Source organism: Eptatretus burgeri, chromosome 13 (genome assembly GCF_056783735.1).
Source record: "Eptatretus burgeri isolate ZD-2024b chromosome 13, Ebu_testis_v1, whole genome shotgun sequence".
In the NCBI taxonomy this organism is placed as follows: Eukaryota; Metazoa; Chordata; class Myxini; order Myxiniformes; family Myxinidae; genus Eptatretus; species Eptatretus burgeri.
In genome coordinates, this window is record NC_140973.1 from 30,405,012 (window position 1) to 30,424,254 (window position 19,243).

At 43.3% G+C, this 19,243-nt stretch overlaps 1 protein-coding gene across 6 annotated transcripts in view; it reads right to left on the reverse strand.

The window, feature by feature from the left end:
* The window catches only part of ZNF318 (zinc finger protein 318), a 127,608-nt gene that overhangs the window by 44,404 nt on the left and 63,961 nt on the right, over window positions 1-19,243 (reverse strand). For 5 of the 6 annotated variants that reach the window (XM_085851881.1, XM_085851879.1, XM_085851880.1 and 2 more), the window contains exons 5-7: window positions 13,103-14,266; window positions 12,915-13,017; window positions 12,111-12,185 (exon numbers count right to left, since the gene is read on the reverse strand). In XM_085851881.1, the coding sequence (XP_085708007.1) occupies window positions 12,111-12,185; window positions 12,915-13,017; window positions 13,103-14,266 (1,342 nt within the window). The remainder of the gene's footprint in view (window positions 1-12,110; window positions 12,186-12,914; window positions 13,018-13,102; window positions 14,267-19,243) is intronic. The other variant, XM_085851884.1, reaches the window with a different exon arrangement.

Genomic DNA, 19,243 nt, shown 5'->3' on the forward strand with positions numbered 1-19,243 from the left:
ATGCTTGAAATTTCACGACGTATGCCGGCGTACGACTCACAAGTTCCGCTACGCTGGCCACAAGTTGTATGCACGGTCTGCGATCGTTGACAGACGTCAACACATGCTACTTGTAAGTTAATCATAAGTTGAGACACGCCGAGGTAATGTTTAGCGTACCCGAAACTTTTTTCTAACCTATGATTAACGTGTTGTTGGCACGTTATGCGATCGTTACCACACATCGACAGACGTTACTTTTAAGTTACTCATAGGCTGAAAGACGTCGGTATAATGGATCGTCCTTGCATCAGCGTCCACGGCCGCGGCCAGGACACTTATTTGCAGCATTCTTCAAACTTTTCTTCGGCATGACGAGGATGTTCACACTTCGATGTCTTGCTTGGCTATGATTCCAATTGTCCATCGGCAGCGTCTATTTAAAATAGTCGAGTTTGAGCGTTTTAACACGTTCAGAAGAAACGTTTCAAATTTCCAAACCCCAGTGTCAAAAAAACAAAAAAAAAAAACAAAGGCGAGTGACAGCAATTTAAATCCTTCATTGTAAACAATGAAAATAGCTGAGTGGTACCGTTTAAAAGTCGTTGAGTGTAAAAAAAATCCAATTGTTGAGCGCAAGCGTCTACTTTCAATAGTGGAGATGCAGCCATTTAAATCGTTGAGTGGCAGCCTATGAATAGCAAACCCTACGTCACTGGCAAAGATAAACTGCCGCACGATATGGATAAGTTAGGCTTTTGTTGGGCATAGTTTGTGAACGCCGGCTTCACGATAATTATTCATTGGTATATCGTATCTATAAGTAATGAAAGCGCTCTATGCACATTATTAGTTCATTGTGCATTTGTCCAACCCGTTATGAATAGACCTAAATCGTAAAAACAAGCTATAGCTCATTGTTGAAAGCCCCATTAAAAATTAGCCGCGAAGAACTTCGAACAATGGTGAAAAGATGTCTCCTACCCGTGGACACGCGGACGCAAGGACGATCCATCATAACCCACACCCTCCCCCTCACACTCACCTACTCCTGCCAACATGAACAAACTACTACTAATACTAATACTAATACTGATACTGATACTGTTACTGCTGACATGGACATCGACTCAAAAAGGACTCGAAAACACTGTTGGGTTCCCCTTTTATGAGCAGCATTTTTATATACCAATTCCCAAAACCGCTGGGAACACGTCTTTATATGGCAGTTGTAAGCTAGAAACACGTTCATTTATTTTTTTGTCGACTGGAAGACGTCATTGGAATACGTCTACATACGTCGATGTGTGTTGGGACTACGTAAAGAATTGGTTCAAAGCACGTCAAACATAAGTTAGAAATAAGTTTCGCGTAAAAAAGACATTACCGCGACGTGTTTCGACTTATGAGTAGCTTATAAGTAGCCTTTGTGGACGTGTGTAAGCGTCCACATATCGTGTGTAAAACTTATCCCCACCGCATGCGGAACGTGTGTCATACGCCGAGTACGTCGTAAAATTTTGAACATGTTTAAAATTTCTTGACGTACTCTACTTACTACGACGTATGATAGCGTACTTTAGCGTTCTACTCACGTATACCAAACTTACTCATACCGTATTTGACGTGCCCCAACGTTTTAGACACATTTTTCTTGGGTCGGCATACGCTGGCAAGATCGCCAAGGTGTGACCGCGATGTTGACACTTCCATTTCAACGGCAGTTATGATTCGAATCGTTGTGCGTCAGCCTTTTAATAGGCTACGTCACGACATCGTTGACGATGCGTGAAACGCGCTATGCCTAAGTTAGACTATCGTTGGGCATCGGTTGAGTAGGCCGACAACAGGTTCAGCATTCGTTGGTATAAGTTATCTATAACACAACGAAACGTTCTGTGTCCGTTACCAATGCGTTATACATAAGACCAAGTCGCTATGAATACGTCTGAATCTTTAAAAAATAACATCAAAAGTTCAACGTAAGCCAGCGTTTTACATACGTTTTAATACGTTGCCATCGCTGGCTAAAACGTCAAGGTGTGACCGGGCCTTTACTGCTTGAAAGGAAAGCTCAACTAAGGAATTTACTTCAAGAGAAAGCAGCCAGTATGGTAATTAAAATTAGAATCGAGAACCAATTTAATTAAAATTAGAATAGAGAATGTAAAATTACCAGACACTCCAAACAAGTTTTTCTTTCATTTATAATTTTTTATCAAGCCATCACGGCTATTCTCTTCCGTTTTGGACCTGAGAGGCAACATTGTCGTCAATGACGGTGATGCCAGATTAATCATCATCGAATTTTATGCAAAACATTTTGAAAACCAGACTGTTTGTAATGAAATGATGATGGATTTAACCTCTCACTTCCCCCCTCCCTAAATGAGGCTCAACGGCTGGAGCTAGATGTACCAATCACCCTCCTTGAGCTAACCTGTGCGCTTGCTGCCATGGATTCTGAGAAGGCTCCAAGTGTCGATGGTCTCCCTCCCGAATTCTTCATGACTTTTTGGGACCTACTCGGCCCCGAGTTGCTGAATGCTTTGGACACTGCCTTACAGACTGGTGAAATACTGCTGAGTCTCAGAAGAACTGGAGTGTTTGCTCCTGAAAACCAGAGATCTCTGACTTTTAACAAACTGCCGACCAATCTCCGTACTGTGCACGGGCTTCAAGCTTTTTACAAAAGTACTTGCAAACTGGTTTAAAAAGGTTATTGGTGATCTGGTATTACCAGAACAAAGTTATTGTATTCCTGGAAGATCCATCCATGACAATATTTCTTTAATCAGAGATCTCATTGATTTCTGTAACCGTGTGCAAAAAGATTTTGGAATAATACCTCTCGATCTTGAAAAGGCATTTGACAGTATTGACCATAAGTTTATGCATCATATATTGGAGGCATGTGGCCCCAGAACAAAATTTTGATCCTACATTGCTTTGCTATACACAGACATATCTATCTATAATTCCAGCAATCTCTGTGTGTGTCTGTCTGTCTGTCTGTATGCGACCGCCGTTTCTCGACGACCGCCAGTCCGATCTCATTGAAACTCGCCAGGAATATTGATGGGGACCCGCGGATGTGCCTTTTCGAGCTTTGATATCAATCGGACGAGCGGTTCCCAAGTTATGGCCATTTATCTGTCGACCAATGACAAGACACGGTGCTATGACATCACAAATGACGTCACAATTAATGTTTATTTATTTATTTCCCCCCCCCCCCCACGATTGACGTCACAATTCTTCTTCTTCATTTGGTATGACGTCACAATCGACGCTGGGGACCTGAGTATGTGCCTTTTCAAGGTTTGATATTAATCGGACAAGCAGTGCCCAAGTTATGGCCATTTATTTACCAAACCAATGACAGGACACGGTGCTATGACATCACGAATGACGTCACAATTAATGTTTATTTTTTTTTTTGTGAATACATTTACAGAGAGAGGGGCAAGAGAGGAGGGGGGAGAGAGGATGGCGGGAGAGGGGGTGATAGAGGGGGTGAGGGGGGGTGAGAGTAGGAGCGAGAGAGAGGGGCGAGAGAGGAGGAGAGAGGAGGAGCGAGACTGGGGGGGGGGAGGGAATGAGAGAGGGGGGAGAGAGGGGGGGCCGTCACAATTCTTCTTTATTTGATATGACGTCACAATTGACGCTGGGGACCTGAGTATGTTTCCCAGGTGTTTCCCAAGTTATGGCCATTTATGATACGGTTGGTCCAATCTAATTGAAATAATTCCCCAATCCAGTCATCGTTTACGAGAGTGAAGGAACGAAGCCGTACCTACGGGCCCGCACCTACGGGCCCACACTAGTTTAGTTTAATTAAGATTAACAATGTGTTGGCTCCCTCCATAAAAGCTAATAAAGGGGGAAGACAAGGTTTCCCAGTCCCTGGTGTATCTTTTGCTCTTTCTTTGGAACCTCTTCTCAATACACTTTGAAAAAAAAATTCTGGAATAACACTTTCTTCGATGAGTCTGCCATTAACCCCATCTGCTTACGAGGATGAGGTTTGCATCTTTGGAAAGGACAAACATGGTATCGATATCCTTGTTGAGTGCTTAACAAAGTTTCACTCTGCTTCCTCCTTGAAAATTAATTGGAACAAAAGCAAAACAAATACTTCTCCTAAATTACCACGTGTGTCTCATCTCAGGAATGGAAAGTTGTAGAAAGGTGAAATACTCATACATATGTTTATGAGGAGATGAGACATGACAGTTTTGAGTGCCATTATCATTTGTTAATTTTAGAACAGATTACAAAAAACAACATGCAACTGGTTCAATTCTACAAGTAAATCTTAAGAATAATAAATTGGCACAATAACGATGCCACAGTCTTTGTGAATGAGTTCCTCATTACAGCAAAGAACCAGTTCTTAAATCAGATGTCATGAAACCTTAGGCTGGATATTAACCAGAGAGTTGGTGTCAAAGCCACCCAATGCTCACCTGTTTATACATTTATCATTTTTAAAAGACTCGTCTAATAATATTTTTGTAAAGCATTGCAGTGAAGTCTGATCCAAATAATTTTAAAGCAATATATGTATTTGTATATTGTGATCAGTAAAAAATAGTGTGGGAGATAAAAACATTAGAAAGGAAATGCACCAAAAACTTTAACATTTTCACGCTCACGCTGACGCCAGGGGTATCGCTATAGCTCTGTTCTTCGAACAGGCGAGCTAAAAAAAACGAAGTACAATTGGGAAAGAAAGCCGGGAAGGTGCACTTGGAAGGTGCGCTTCTGCATTTGGCATTGTATGTCAGTTTTGAAAATATGTTTGTGTATTCTGTATCTAATCTATATACAATGTAGCAAGTGTATGTATGTATGTATCTATGTCCACTCTTCACCCATTGGTTGGACAGCTGACCTGATGTCACCCACAATTATAACATGAAATACTTAACCTAAAGTACCCAGAGGACCCCAAAAAACCCCAAAAGACGCAGAAGACCACAAAGACCATTAAAGAACCCAAAGACCATTAAAGACCCAAAATACCCCAACAACCCAAAACACCCCAAAAGACCCAGAAGATCCCAAAGATTTTTAAAGACCCAAAAGACCATGAGGACCCAAAAATACCAAGAGAACGCAAGAGTTGACATGTTCTCAATTTACCCATCATGTAGATTTATTGGCAAAAGGAGGTGAGGGAGGGGGGAGCAGGGAATCTCTCCACTACAACTTGGCTTATTTGAGACACTTAAAATAATCAGGATTTGGGACCGTAAAACTGCATATCAAACGAAAGTGGACTCAGGAAAGAAAACCGCTTTTGGAAAACATTTTAGTGTGTATGCTTTGTTTCCGGAAATAATGTTCGCCAGGTTGTTTGAGTGTATAGAAGGTGCCATTTAAAACAAAGGTGTTCGTCATCTTCAGGTTGATGTTCTGGTGTTCTGACAGATATGTTTGCATGGATATTCCTTCAGAATACATGACTGGCTGTTAAACAAAAAATAAAAAATTTTAACTCCATTTTAGGAACAGATTTAAACTGATCTTGACTGGCTATTTGACCTCATGTACATTTCGCAGATCGGCATATCTCTAGTGATTGAAAAGGCAGGTGACAGACACACCGGTACATTGTACCCATTACAATCATAAAGTGTTAAAATGTGGAAGAATAAAGTTAATTTTTGTGACATTAGCTTGTACTAAGAGCATTCAATATATTCATTTATTTTGAGCTTCGTCACCGAAATGTCTCCAGATGTGACATGCCAGTCAGTGATTCTTATTGCCCAATCAATGATTATATTAAACATTTGGTGACAACCTGTCAAATCATGTACACAAAAAAATGGTGTTTTAAATGTTTTATGAATGTCTTAAAAAAAAATACTCAGAAAACCCATGCAAAATCATAAGTGGTTGTGTAGTGTACCTGATGAAGAAGTAATATGGCAAACTTTCAAAATTGCTAAATTTTGGCCATTTAAGCCAATTTCTCTCATAATGATGAACATTGGTATTATTCGTAAAATAAAGGAAAGGACATTTTATTAAACTTGGCGTTGGATTGTAGGCATAATACATTGTGATAACCATACAGTCAATCATGATTATTACTCAGTCATTATTTCATTCCATGGTAAGAAACATTCTTATAACTTGGCTTAAGCTGTTGTAATAATTTTTCTGAATATTTGAAATTAGCACAAGTCTAATCCCTTAAATAGTTGCAATGCTTCCTCGGGTAAATACCAGAAAATACCCACACCATCGAATGTTACAGCTTCATGGTACGACTGCTCTTGTGCCATCCCTCCGATCACCATACTATCTTTCCACAGAGTTGGTGCAACGAGACAGTTTCTTGGCAGGAAATACACTGGGTGGTTTACCACTGCCTTCTCAATGTTGGAGCAGGAACTTGGAATTTCACCCAGTAGCGCTACACAATGGCCTATTCTTTTCAAAATGTGGCACAGGATCTTTATATTAGCATCTGCCAGTGAGCTAGCAGATAGAACAGTTGGCTTAATGTTCCCTCCAAAGGACGACAAACTCATTTAATGCAAGGCCCTGCTTCCGAAGCACGAGGATGACTGTTTATATTCAGGTGGGCGATTTAACCGAGGCTGTGTTGCCTCAAGGTAAATGTGTAAACTTTGAGCTGTTCCTGGTACCATCAAACCCACAATAACAGACTTTTAAATTGTACATTGCGAAGGTTGCACAAACTTTAGTAGAGACTAAAGTTTGTGCAACAAAATTGCTTCACTTCAGGTATTTTGGATATAGTTTGTCTTGACATAAAAAAATTCTTTTGCACTTTAAATACATCAGCATTTCTTTGAAAACTGATGCGTTATTGGTGAGTGGACCCCCCCCCCCACCACACACACGCACACACGCACACACGCACACACACACGCACACACGCACGCACGCACGCACACACACACACACACACACACACACACACACACACACACACACACACACACACACACACACACACACACACACACACACACACACACACACACACACTACAAAAAAAATATATATATATCAAAACCAAACCCAACAACAAACCTGAAAAAAAGGTTAAAATACACAAGTGTGGTTCACAAATAATTTGGGAAAACATGGAGGTTGCTTTATGCTAAACTGCTCCAGTATAACCCATGTCATATATAAACAGGAATGACATTACAAGTGTTAAAAAAAAAGGCCATCAATTTGATAAACAGGCAACGAGTGACCACCATCAATGAAAATCACAGGCAATTTCATGCAAATTATAATCCATCCTCTTGACAATCAATAATGGCATTGAATACTTTTGCTTACCCTTGGAGATTTTACTCCAGGAGCTCCACACTCACCAGATGCAACTCTGTCATGAAGGCTCAATATGCCAATATTGAGCCTTGATCAATATTGATGGAGGTAGAAACATTATGGTTTTGGATGGACTTTGAATTAGATTGAGGAAAATGTGGAAGTTGATTCCACAGGCAGGTAAAAAGAGGAACAAATAAGTGGAGGTGAGTCATGATTCTAGATTTTGGGAGTTTCATCAGAAAGGGGTTGATGATGGATCGTATTAAGGTGTGCCAAGGAAATACCCAGTTGGCATGCACCATGCAGAAACCTGTGGGGAAGGCAAAGCGTGGAAAGAGCAGAGGATGCAATACCAGAAAGGAGGCGGTGGAAGACGGAGAGACGACCAACCTGTCTGCGATGGTGAAGTGATAGACCCATAGACTAAGCTTCAACATGGGAGATCCCAATGATCTTGAAGGCTTTGGTTTCCAAGGCATCAAGCTGAGTAAGTTGAGGGGCAGGGAAGCCAGCCAAGAGGGGAGAGCAGTGCTGAATCAGTGGATGAAGGCTTTTTAGGTGGACAGGAGTTCAGGTGTGCCAAGGAAGGACTTTGTACAACAGAGGATGCACAGTCAGCGATTTGCTTTGGAGGCCAACTTTGAAATGTGGTTTGCCCAAGAAAGATAATGATTTATAATGAGACTCAGGAGTTTGAATGACTGAACTTCCTCATGAGCATTTTTAAGAATGTAGATAGCAGGATTTGCCAGACTGTCCTTTCAGAGAGACAGTGAGAGTGAGAGATTTCTCTGCATTGAAAGATGTATTCCAAGTGTTTGACCAGCTTGTAATTTTGTCAAGGTCTGAAGAGAGGAAAGAGGCTGCAGCCTGCCTATATGAAGAGCGAGGGATGTCATAGCAGAGGGTAGAGTCATCAGCAAATAGATAAAGGGGATTTTCCAGTCAGAGAGATCATTTGTCAGGTCAGGTTAGATCTGTGACCTGCTACAGGTACCATGTAAACCTGTACAAACCTGTTCCATGGGCGGGTTGTCGGCGACAAAACCGTCTCCCCCACCAGGTTTTCTGGTGAGGAGGGTGTTTGGATATGGACACCCAGCAGGATTAAAAACAAAACCTGTCAAAGGGTGGAGGAGCTCCTTGTGAGCCAACGGCCATCCATATCTAGCACCCAACTGTGTCAGCAGACGTCCTTCTGCAGTTGGGTTACTTCTTATTAGGACGTTGGTGGCAAGATTTGCACTCCGGCCACTGTAAAACACTTCATGCCACAAAACACAAAAAAAATCTGAAAACCCACTCAGTGGGAGTACCTCGTGTGCAGCTTCCCTTCGCAGGGCAGCTCACCGGATGACGGGAGTGGGGCAAAGCCTTCGGGAACCCCAATCTTTGATGAAAGGAGGGAAACCACGGGGTAACATCCCTGGGTCAGATTGCGGGAGAGAGTGCTGAGGTGTCGTCCACCAGACGGTGGTCTCCTTGGGTTAACCTGAGGCGGTCATTTCGGGTGGGTGCCTGGAATGTCCTATCCCTAAGAGAGGATGATCACCTGTCTCTGTTATCATCTGAGCTCAAGCGTTTGGACATCGGTATTGCAGCTCTCTCTGAGGTTCGGAGACCGGATTGCGGCGAGATCATGGTGGGTGGTTACACCTACTATTTGTCTGGTCACTCTGATGGTTACCATACTCAAGGAGTTGCTGTAACTGTGTCCAATAAGCTGACCCCGATGATAATTGAGGTAACACCGGTAAACAAGTGTATTATGAGACTAAGGATTCGTCACTCCTTTGGTGTCATTTCCCTGGTCTCTGTCTATGCTCCGACTGAGGCGAGTGACCTCACCGTGAAGGACACATTCTACGCCATGCTAGAGTCTGTGGTTGATCAGTGCCCCAGACGAGATACACTTCTAGTCTTGGGGGATTTCAATGTATGGACTGGAACGGATAGGGATGGTTATGAGACATGTGTTGGTCCCCATGGGTCAGGAACTATGAACCAGAATAGCACTAAGTTCCTTGTCTTTGCAAGAAGTCATGGACTTAGGGTGGCTGGTTCATGGTTTCAGCGCCCACAAGCTCATCGCTGGACTTGGTATTCCAATGCTGGCGGTGTGGCTGCACCTTAAATCCAGGAGAATGGTACCATCCCAGCCTTGGCTGGATGTTGGCAAGCTCAAGGATGAGAGAGTAGCTGAGGAGTTTGCGAACAGGTTGAGTGGACATTTCGGGTGTCTGGGTGCTTTGGGGTGTCCTGAAGAGTTGTGGAGTGCCTTCAAGACCACCATCCTTGATGTTGCCGGTGGATGTCTTGGAACTCACCGCAGGGCAAAGAAGAATTTTGTCTCTCAAGGGACACTGGATACCATTGACCAGAGTTGCAGGGCCAAGCTGAATGGCAGAGCTGAGCTGTTCAGGGAGCTGAGGCGTAAAACTGTACGTGCACTAAGGGTGGACAAGGAGGCCTATGTGCGAGGAATCTGTGAGGGGGTAGAGCATCACCTGTGGACAGGTGATTCTCATCCCTCTTACAGGGGAATTCACGCATTGCGTTCATCCAAGCCCATCCCTTGGAGCACTACAGTTAGAGCAGAGAGTGGTAGGCTCTTGACAGAGGAGTCTGAAGTGAAGGCCCGCTGGGCCGGTTACTTTGAGCGGTTGTACCAGGCTGATCCCCCAGCTGTCGAGTTGGACGTCAAGGGTGTTATAATCCCTGTTGCTGACCCTCCAATCAACTGTGGTCCACCTTCGCTTGTGGAAACACAGGCTGCGGTGAACTGGTTGAAACGGGGGAAAGCTCCAGGGATCTGTGGCATCATGCTGAACTTCTCAAGGCTGGCAGAAATGCTGCACTCATGTCGTTGCATGCAGTTTTGTGCTCTCTGCCTGGAACACAGGCATCATCCCAACTGATTGGAAGAGGGCCCTTGTTGTCTCTCTCTCTCTGGAAAGGGAAGGGTGATCGCCAAGACTGCAACAACCACCAAGGGGTGACGCTGCTCTCAGTGCTGGGCAAGGTCTTTGCTCGGATAATTCTTGATAGGGTTCGCCACCATCTGCTTGAGCAGCAACGTCCAGAGCAGTCAGGCTTTACACTAAAGAGGTCAACGATTGACCGTATCCTTGTTCTTCGTGACCTCACCAAACGCAGACGAGAGTTTCGGCAGGGGCTGCTTGCAGCCTATGTTGATCTCTGTAAAGCGTTTGATTCAGTGAATCGGGATGCCCTCTGGAGGATTCTTGGTCTTCGTGGGGTGCCACCAAAACTGATCGATCTGATGTCTGAACTCTACTCTGGTACTGAGAGTGCTGTGAAGTGTGGTGGTACCATCTCTGACTTATTTCCAGTTGTTACTGGAGTTCGTCAGGGGTGTGTACTGGCCCCCACACTTTTCAGCACTTGTATGGACTGGATTTTAGGGAGGATGTCGGAAAGATCAAGCTGCGGTGCATCGTTTGGGAATGTCAAGATCTCGGACCTTGATTTCGCAGATGATGCAGTCATCTTTGCGGAGACTCTAGATATCCTTTTGTGGGCTCTTGAGGTGCTGAATGAGGAGTCGAGCCACTGGGATTACGGGATTCTTGGGTCAAAACTAAGACCCAGGCTTTCAATGACATCTTGGATGCTGCTGTCCTGTCTGTGTCTGTTTGTGGTGAGGATGTTGAGGTCGTGGAGAGATTCACTTACCTTGGCAGTGATATTCATGTCTCTGCTGGCTGTGAGTCAGAGGTCAATAGACGTCTGAGTCAGGCCTGGGGAGTCATGGATTCACTGGATCATGGGGTGTGGTGCTGCCAGTACCTGTGCGGGAGGACGAAAGTCTGAGTTTTCTGGTCCTTGGTGCTTCCAGTCTTGCTCTATGGATGCGAGACTTGGACTCTGACCAAGGATCTGAGATGGAGACTTAATTCCTTTGGTACCAGGTCTCTTCGGAGAATCCTTGGCTATCGCTGGTCATATTTTGTGTCCAACGAGCGGTTGCTGAGAGAGACTCGGATGAGATTTGTTACCTGCATGGTCCGTGAGCGTCAGTTGCGGCTGTATGGACATGTGGCTCGTTTTCCTGACGCTGATCCTGCTCACGAGATTCTCTCAGCGAGGGAGTCTCGTGAGTGGAGGAGGCGGATGGGCCGACCACGTGCCTCGTGGTTGCAGCAGGTTGACCAGCATCTCAAGGAGATGGGGATGTGCCTGGCGTCTGCCTGGGGGAAGGCCAGACGGAGGCCCCTGGAGTACCGGCGGAAAGTGGACGCAGCGACGCGCTGTTCTGGCACATGCTCCCAGAACTGACTGACTGAGATCATTGATGAAGATTAGGAATACAACTGGGACCAGAACACTGTTGGGGAACTCTAGCCTTGACAGGGAGAGGAGAAGAAAGGATTCTGTTGAGCCACATGTTAGCTACAATAGTAGAGGAAGTCAGCAATCCATCTGTGGAGTTAGGCATAGATGTCATAGGCAGAGTTTGGTGAGCAATGTGGAATGGAATGCCAGACTGTATCAAAAGTACAAGATATCTCTCGAGAGACAGCCTTGATCTCATGTCTGACAGAGGGCCCCCATCTGTTGTTTGGAGAGTGGAAGCATTTACCATGAACAATGAAACATTCCAACTGGTTTGCATGTGTGAAAGATGCCAACAGTAATTTTAAAAGTAAATACTGTACTGTTAAACCAAGCATACCACATTATATGTAATTTTCATTTCTGTCGATAACAACAAATATGAACAAGGGCCAAAAGACATTATTCTGTGCAGCACATGCTTAAACATACAGTATACAACTTACCAGTCTGTTTGGCTCCATTATCATTGCTCTGCACACATCTGCATGGAAAAGACTGATCTCTGCATGGATATAAACCTATGGCAATTGTAAATGCATGGGTCTAACCACTCAGCCATTCTTATGAGAGAACCAAAGCAAGATGGTGATTGCAAGCACCCAACAGTCCTAAGTCCTGGCAGTACTAATCGTCGCCCAAAGTTTTGAGACATCATTTACTACTTCCTCCTCGTATGAATATTCAGATTTTAAAGATGTTTATATCACTCACTCAGTGATACTTGAAGAGAAAATATTTCCAGAGGTTCAGATTGAAAAGGTTGCACATAAACTTCAAAATTCTGTAGATTATAAAATTCCCTCACATCGTTTACACATACTGCCAGCTTGAGTAAATGCACACAAATCTGGAGACATGGCTACATGGCCTTGGTAACGTGACCAGTAAAGTGACGTTCTCCCATTAACATTCAGGCTCAGGCAGAAACTCAATCACTTATCTGTATTTACTGATATCTGGGGTACCGACCGTTTTTTACACAACTTTTGTGACTGCATGGCATCATAGAACCTGAACTCTACATTTCTGTGAAGCTACTACAACTGTTGATAAATCATTTAAAGGTAAAAATGCTCAATGACGACCATTTTCTTTAGATTACTGTTAGGTAATCAGCATCATAAAAGTCTTTTTCTCGCTTTCATTGATCAATCGAGGAAGAAATGTCGTATTTGTAACTTTTGCCTTCCAAAACACCAATGCACCATCAGTAACAGAAGGTTCAAAACAAGACATCATGCACCTACCTTGTTGTTTGCGCAACTTCTTCAGCTCTTGTTCCAAGCAAGTAAGACGCTTCTGACGCTCTTGCGTTACATGCGCAAGATTTTCTTTTTCTTCTGTTTTAATCTATAGGAGACACATTTAAACAGTTACCTTTCCTAATTTTTTTGTGTGCTTTTCCTCCACACTGAAATAAATAGCTAATACCTACCGGGACAGCAAATGAGGGTTGCGATGTGCTCGGTGTACTGATGGGATGGAGAACCATGCTCGGAACTGGTGGGCGCTCTTTTTTTCCATCGAGGTCCACAGTTTCAATCAAACGTAGGTTTGAACGTATTCCCGGAATAATTTTCGGAGGAAGAGGAGAAGGAGGAAGGGGAGGAGGAGGATGAGGAGGAGGAGGAAGAGTAGGAGGAGGAAGAGTAGGAGGAGGAAGAGTAGGAGGAGGATGAGTAGGAGGAGGATGAGTAGGAGGAGGCTGAAACAATTTGCTCATATTTTGAATGAGTGCTGGATTAGGTTGGAGTTGAGAAGGATGAAGGCATCGTGCAATTGGTAACCCAGGCATCCTGCCAGCATCACAGTAATTCATAGGCACTGGCCTTGTTGAGCTCCAAGGAAAGCCAATATGATAACTTTGAGCCATTGGTGGAGCAGAACTTGAAGCCATATATGGAGATGGAGCTGGAGTTGATGGAGCTGGAGTTGGAGCTGGAGCTGGAGCTGGAGCCATTGATGAAGCAGGAACTGGTACATTGCCAAAGAAGGCATTTGGTGGTGGGTAACTTGGATAAACTGGGGTCTTGTATTGTTGGGGTTCTTTGAGGGGTGACTCTGTTGGTGTTGGCTGCTTGGGGGATGGTTTTGATATTGGTTCATGGCTACTAGGCAAATGGGTTTGTTTTTTTGCCATGATAAGCTGAGTCAACTCACTGAGACCTAAGTTAAGACCAATGGTATGAAGAACAGCAGCAAGATCCTGCTCAAGCCGCTGTTCACTTTTACCATCGTTCCCAGCAAATGTGTTTGATGGTGGTGCAGATACCGTACAATGCTCTTCAACTTCATTCACAATAGGTTTTTCAGCCTTGTATTTGTCACTTCGTGAAACTGTTTGTCTGTCGATAGCAATGTGCCTTTCCAGTTGCCGACTATCCTTGCCATCGTCCCCATATAGAAATTGTTCCTCATCATCGATGCTTTTGATCTCCGTAGAAGGCTCATTCAGCACCTCATCAAAATCCGCAATACCCGGGATGCAGGAAGTATTCATGCTATAGCCACTTGCAGCAAGTTCAAGACTACTGCTCATCTTCCTGTCACAAGGTTCTCGCTGATAGCGACGCAAAACGTCTGCTTCGCTGTCCAATTGCTGGGTACACAGGACAATTTTTATTTTATGGTTAAACAAGACACTTGCTGATAAAGTAATAAACCAAGCTCATAACCACCACTGCTACATGGTAGCTCCAAAACTGTCAACTCCTAGCAAACCAAATGTGCGAGTGTGTGCAACAATTTTTTCTTGGTAGGACTTCCAATCAAATAATTTGGAGAGTATAAATAGCTTGGAGAGTAACATAGACGTATGAGAATGTGAGATAATGCTTGATCTCTGTGGGAGCACGAGAGAAGAATCAAATGCATTTCTCCCACACGGGATGCGTAAGAGTTGACAGATCTGTAGCTTAAACTAGCTCTATTCACTCAAGCAAAGCTAAACCAAATGGAAATGCACAAAGTTTTCTGATTTGCTAATTACAAAAAGTAAGCAATGACTGGCACATTAATGGAAAAAAATAAAGAATACCTTTTTGTCTTTTATGTTACAGTTTTTGATTTTAACATAGCTAAAGGCCCGGTCACACCTTGACGTTTTAGCCAGCGATGGCAACGTATTAAAATGTATGTAAAACGCTGGCTTACGTTGAACTTTTGATGTTTTTTTTTTTAAGATTCGGACGTATTCATAACGAGTTGGTCGTATGCATAACATATTAGTAATGGACACAGACTGTTTCGTTGTGTTATAGATAACTTATACCAACGAATGCTGAACCTGTTGTCGGCCTACACAACCTATGCCCAACGATAGTCTAACTTCGGCATAGCGCGTTGCACGCATCGCCGACGATGTCGTGACGTAGCCTATTAAAAGGCTGACGCACAACGATTCAAATCATAACTGCCGTAGAAATGGAAGAGACAACATCGCGGTCACACCTTGGCGATCTTGCCAGCGTATGCCGACCCAAGAAAAATGTGTCTAAAACGTTGGGGGCACGTCAAATACGGTATGAGTAAGTTTGGTATACGTGAGTACAACGCTAAAGTATGCTATCATATGTCATAGTAAGTAGAGTACGTCAAGAAATTTTAAACATGTTCAAAATTTTACGACGTACTCGGCGTATGACACACGTTCCGCATGCGATGGGGATAAGTTTTACACACGATATGTGGACGCTTACACACGTCCACAAAGGCTACTTATAAGCTACTCATAAGTCGAAACACGTCGCGGTAATGTCTTTTTTACGCGAAACTTATTTCTAACTTATGTTTGACGTGCTTTGAACCAATTCTTTACGTAGTCCCAACACACATCGACGTATGTAGACGTATTCCAATGACGTCTTAAGGTCGACAAAAAAAAAAATGAATGTGTTCCTAGCTTACAACTGCCATATAAAGGACGTGTTCCCAGCGGTTTTGGGAATTGGTAAATAAAAATGCTGCTCATAAAAGGGGAACCCAACAGTGTTTGAGTCCTTTTTGAGTCGATGTCCATGTCAGCAGTAACAGTATCAGTATCAGTATTAGTTTGTTCATGTTGGCAGTAGTAGGTGAGTGTGAGGGGGAGGGTGTGGGTTATGATGGATCCTCCTTGCGTCCGCGTGTCCACGGGTAGGTTCATAGGCTGCCACTCAACGATTTAAATGGCTGCATGTCCACGATTGAAAGTAGACGCTTGCGCTCAACAATTGGATTTTTTTTACACTCAACGACTTTTAAACGGTACCACTCAGCTATTTTCATTGTTTACAATGAACAATTTAAATTGCTCTCACTCGCCTTTGTTTTTTGACGCTGGCGCTCAGAAATTTTAATCGTTTCTATTGAACGTGTTAAATCGCTCAAACCCCACCATTGAAAGTAGACGCTTGCGCTCAACAATTGGATTTTTTTTACACTCAACGACTTTTAAACGGTACCACTCTGCTATTTTCATTGTTTACAATGAACGATTTAAATTGCTGTCACTCTCCTTTGTTTTTTGACGATGGGGTTTGGAAATTTGAAGCGTTTCTTCTGAACGTGTTAAAACGCTCAAACTCGACAATTTTAAATAGACGCTGCCGATGGACAATTGGAATCATAGCCAAGCTAGACATCGAAGTGTGAACATCCTCGTCATGCCGAAGAAAAGTTTGAAGAATGCTGCAAATAAGTGTCCTGGCCGTGGCCGTGGACGCTGATGCAAGGACGATCCATTATACCGACGTCTTTCAGCCTATGAGTAACTTAAAAGTAACGTCTGTCGATGTGTGGCAACGATCGCGTAACGTGCCAACGACACGTTAATCATAGGTTAGAAATAAGTTTCGGCTACGCTAAACATTACCTCGGCGTGTCTCAACTTATGATTAACTTGAAGTAGCATGTGTTGACGTCTGTCAACGATCGCAGACCATGCATACAACCTGTGGTCAGCGTAGCGGAACGTGTGAGTCATACGCCGGCATACGTCGTGAAATTTCAAGCATGAAAAAATTTGAGGACAACCGAAAAGTACAACGTTTAAAGCCAACGTACAACGACGTATGGCAGTGTTTTTCAGCGTGCTCTCAATGTTATCAAAACTTACCCAGAACGTATTCAACGTGTGCCAGCGTTTTAGAAAAAAAATTCAAAAATCGGCATACGTTGGCTCAAACGTCAAGGTGTGACCGGGCCTTTAAGGAGACTTTTGTTTGCAATGAACAAATGCTGTTAACAAACGTACCCAATCTATAATCATGCATTCCATTAGCGATAGCAATTAAATATTTCCTGCTTTTCAGTCACCCAGAAAATAATAATTTGCAAAAATATACCCATCAGAGATGGGGAATCCCCCGCCATTGAACCAGTCGGCCATCTTGGATCCGGCCACGCCCAAAATCAATAGGGTTCTTCCTTTTCAGGTGGTACATGTGTGACGCAAATTTCAAATCGATATGGCGAACAGTTTATGAGTTATTGCACTCACAGCTATAAATGTTGATGCCCAGCCAGCCGGACGGACGGACGACCCGGGCGACAACAATATCCCCCTTCCGCCACGCGGCGGGGGATAAAAACAAACAAGGAATTTTCATTTTGTTAACTTAATGAAAGTAAATATGTCTATTTTCCTCAATCAACAATGTTCCCCATGAACCACTGCCTATCATAAATACAGGCTATTTGCCAGGATGATATTCACAGAATTCCATCCAGCATGCATCAGAAACTACCTTCAACAAACGGTCACTGAGAGAAACAGTGCTGAAGATATCTCAAAATGGTTGCCTCGGTTCTTGCCCAGCTCAAAATAAAAAATAAAAAATAAAATAAAATCAGTGGGATGAGTCGTATCTGCCCTCATCAATTGCTAGAGTTCGCTCCTCCCGAGCATCTGTCAATCGGTGCACGAGAGGCAGGGATTTGGAGAAACTCTGTATCTAAGTGCTGTAAATCTATGATATGGAATTGGTCTAACAACATTGAGTGGACACAGGGTGCATCTCCCACATACCTAAAATCTAATCTGGCTTGACCTGACAATTTCACGTTCCAGGTGAGCCAAAAAAACAAAACAAAAACAAGAAAAAATAGCAATCAGAGATTGCAGACCCTCACCAAGACTTCTTTTGAGTGGTGTATTTTTATATGTTTTAGGGTCAATCAAATATGACTGCGACACCATGTGACATATGACGTCATGTGTGTGACCCTTTTGTTCCTCATTGATAGGCGGTCATATGTGTAAAGTTATGCCTCGATCTGTTCAGCAATTTCAGAGAAGATCTTTGAAGGTTTAAAATGTTTTTTTTAAACAATATGGCTGCCAAATCACATGACCAATGACATCAACAAAAACAATTTTGTGGACCATTATATATGGAGATGACCGTCAAAACATTTTCATACTGATCCGATGTTGCGTTCGCCATGACGTCATGCAATTATGACGTGATAACTAAGGCACCTATGATGTCATAAAAATATCACGCTCATTCCCCATGAGGAGTTCATGCTTTGTGCCAGGTTTCAATTTTTTCCTTGGTACGGTTTCAGAGATACAGAGGTCCAAAGTTTTTCAAACATGGCTGCCACACCACGTGACCTATGACATCAAAATTATTGGGTCGACGAAATAGGTGACCCTTATTGTCAGTAATTCTGTCTGTTTGTTTGGATGTTTGTTTGGATGTTTGTTCGTTTGTCATCAGCATAATTGGTAGTAAACGTGGGCGGATTTTGACCAAACTCGGGTGGTAGGTACATCTTATGACCTAGCGCTTTGGAAATTGTGATGGTTGCTAAGGACGCTTTGGTTCGCGAGCAATAACCGAAAAACCTTCAAAATCGGTACCGTTCACGCGAAATCAATTCCGAAAGCCATTATCCCACGTAGGGTTTTGAAATTTGGCAAGAATGATCTACAGGTGACGCTCTATCAAATATATTCCGGTTTTTGTGATATATGGAAAACTTTACCTGCAGCGCCCCCTACAATTGGGGTATGCATAAAAATTGGCGAAAATTGAAGGCCCCCGAGCAACCAGGTGAGTGCATCGATACGAATGAAACTTTGCAGGTTCATTGTACTGAATGAGTACTACAACTTTGCCTCAGGACATATTGACCAATTTCGCTTAGGTCAGGGGTCAAAAGTCAATTAGTGCAAAAATCGATAATATGCGAGAGCTGGAGGTGCCTTCACGCCAAATGCTACTCCTCCTCGGGTTATGGTCGGATGGTCATGAAAATTCACACTAATCGTCTGGAATACATTGTGCACAAATGATCGAGCCGGATTTTCGATTTAGATCTTTGTTCACCCACAGCACCCTCTCGAACTTTGGGGATTTCCGATATCAAACCGCATTTTCGGTACTTTTAATTCAAATTGATACCGAGTAGTTATCAGTAGATGGAACTGGATGAGATTTGATATGCATAATCTTAAGGTGATTCCCTATCTGCTATATGACATCCATTTTGCTCTATATCTTATAGTTTCCATGCTCGGTGACCCATCGCCGCCTACCGGCTTGTCATTAAAACATTCCACATAAGTAGTCGCACCAATGGTGAAAAT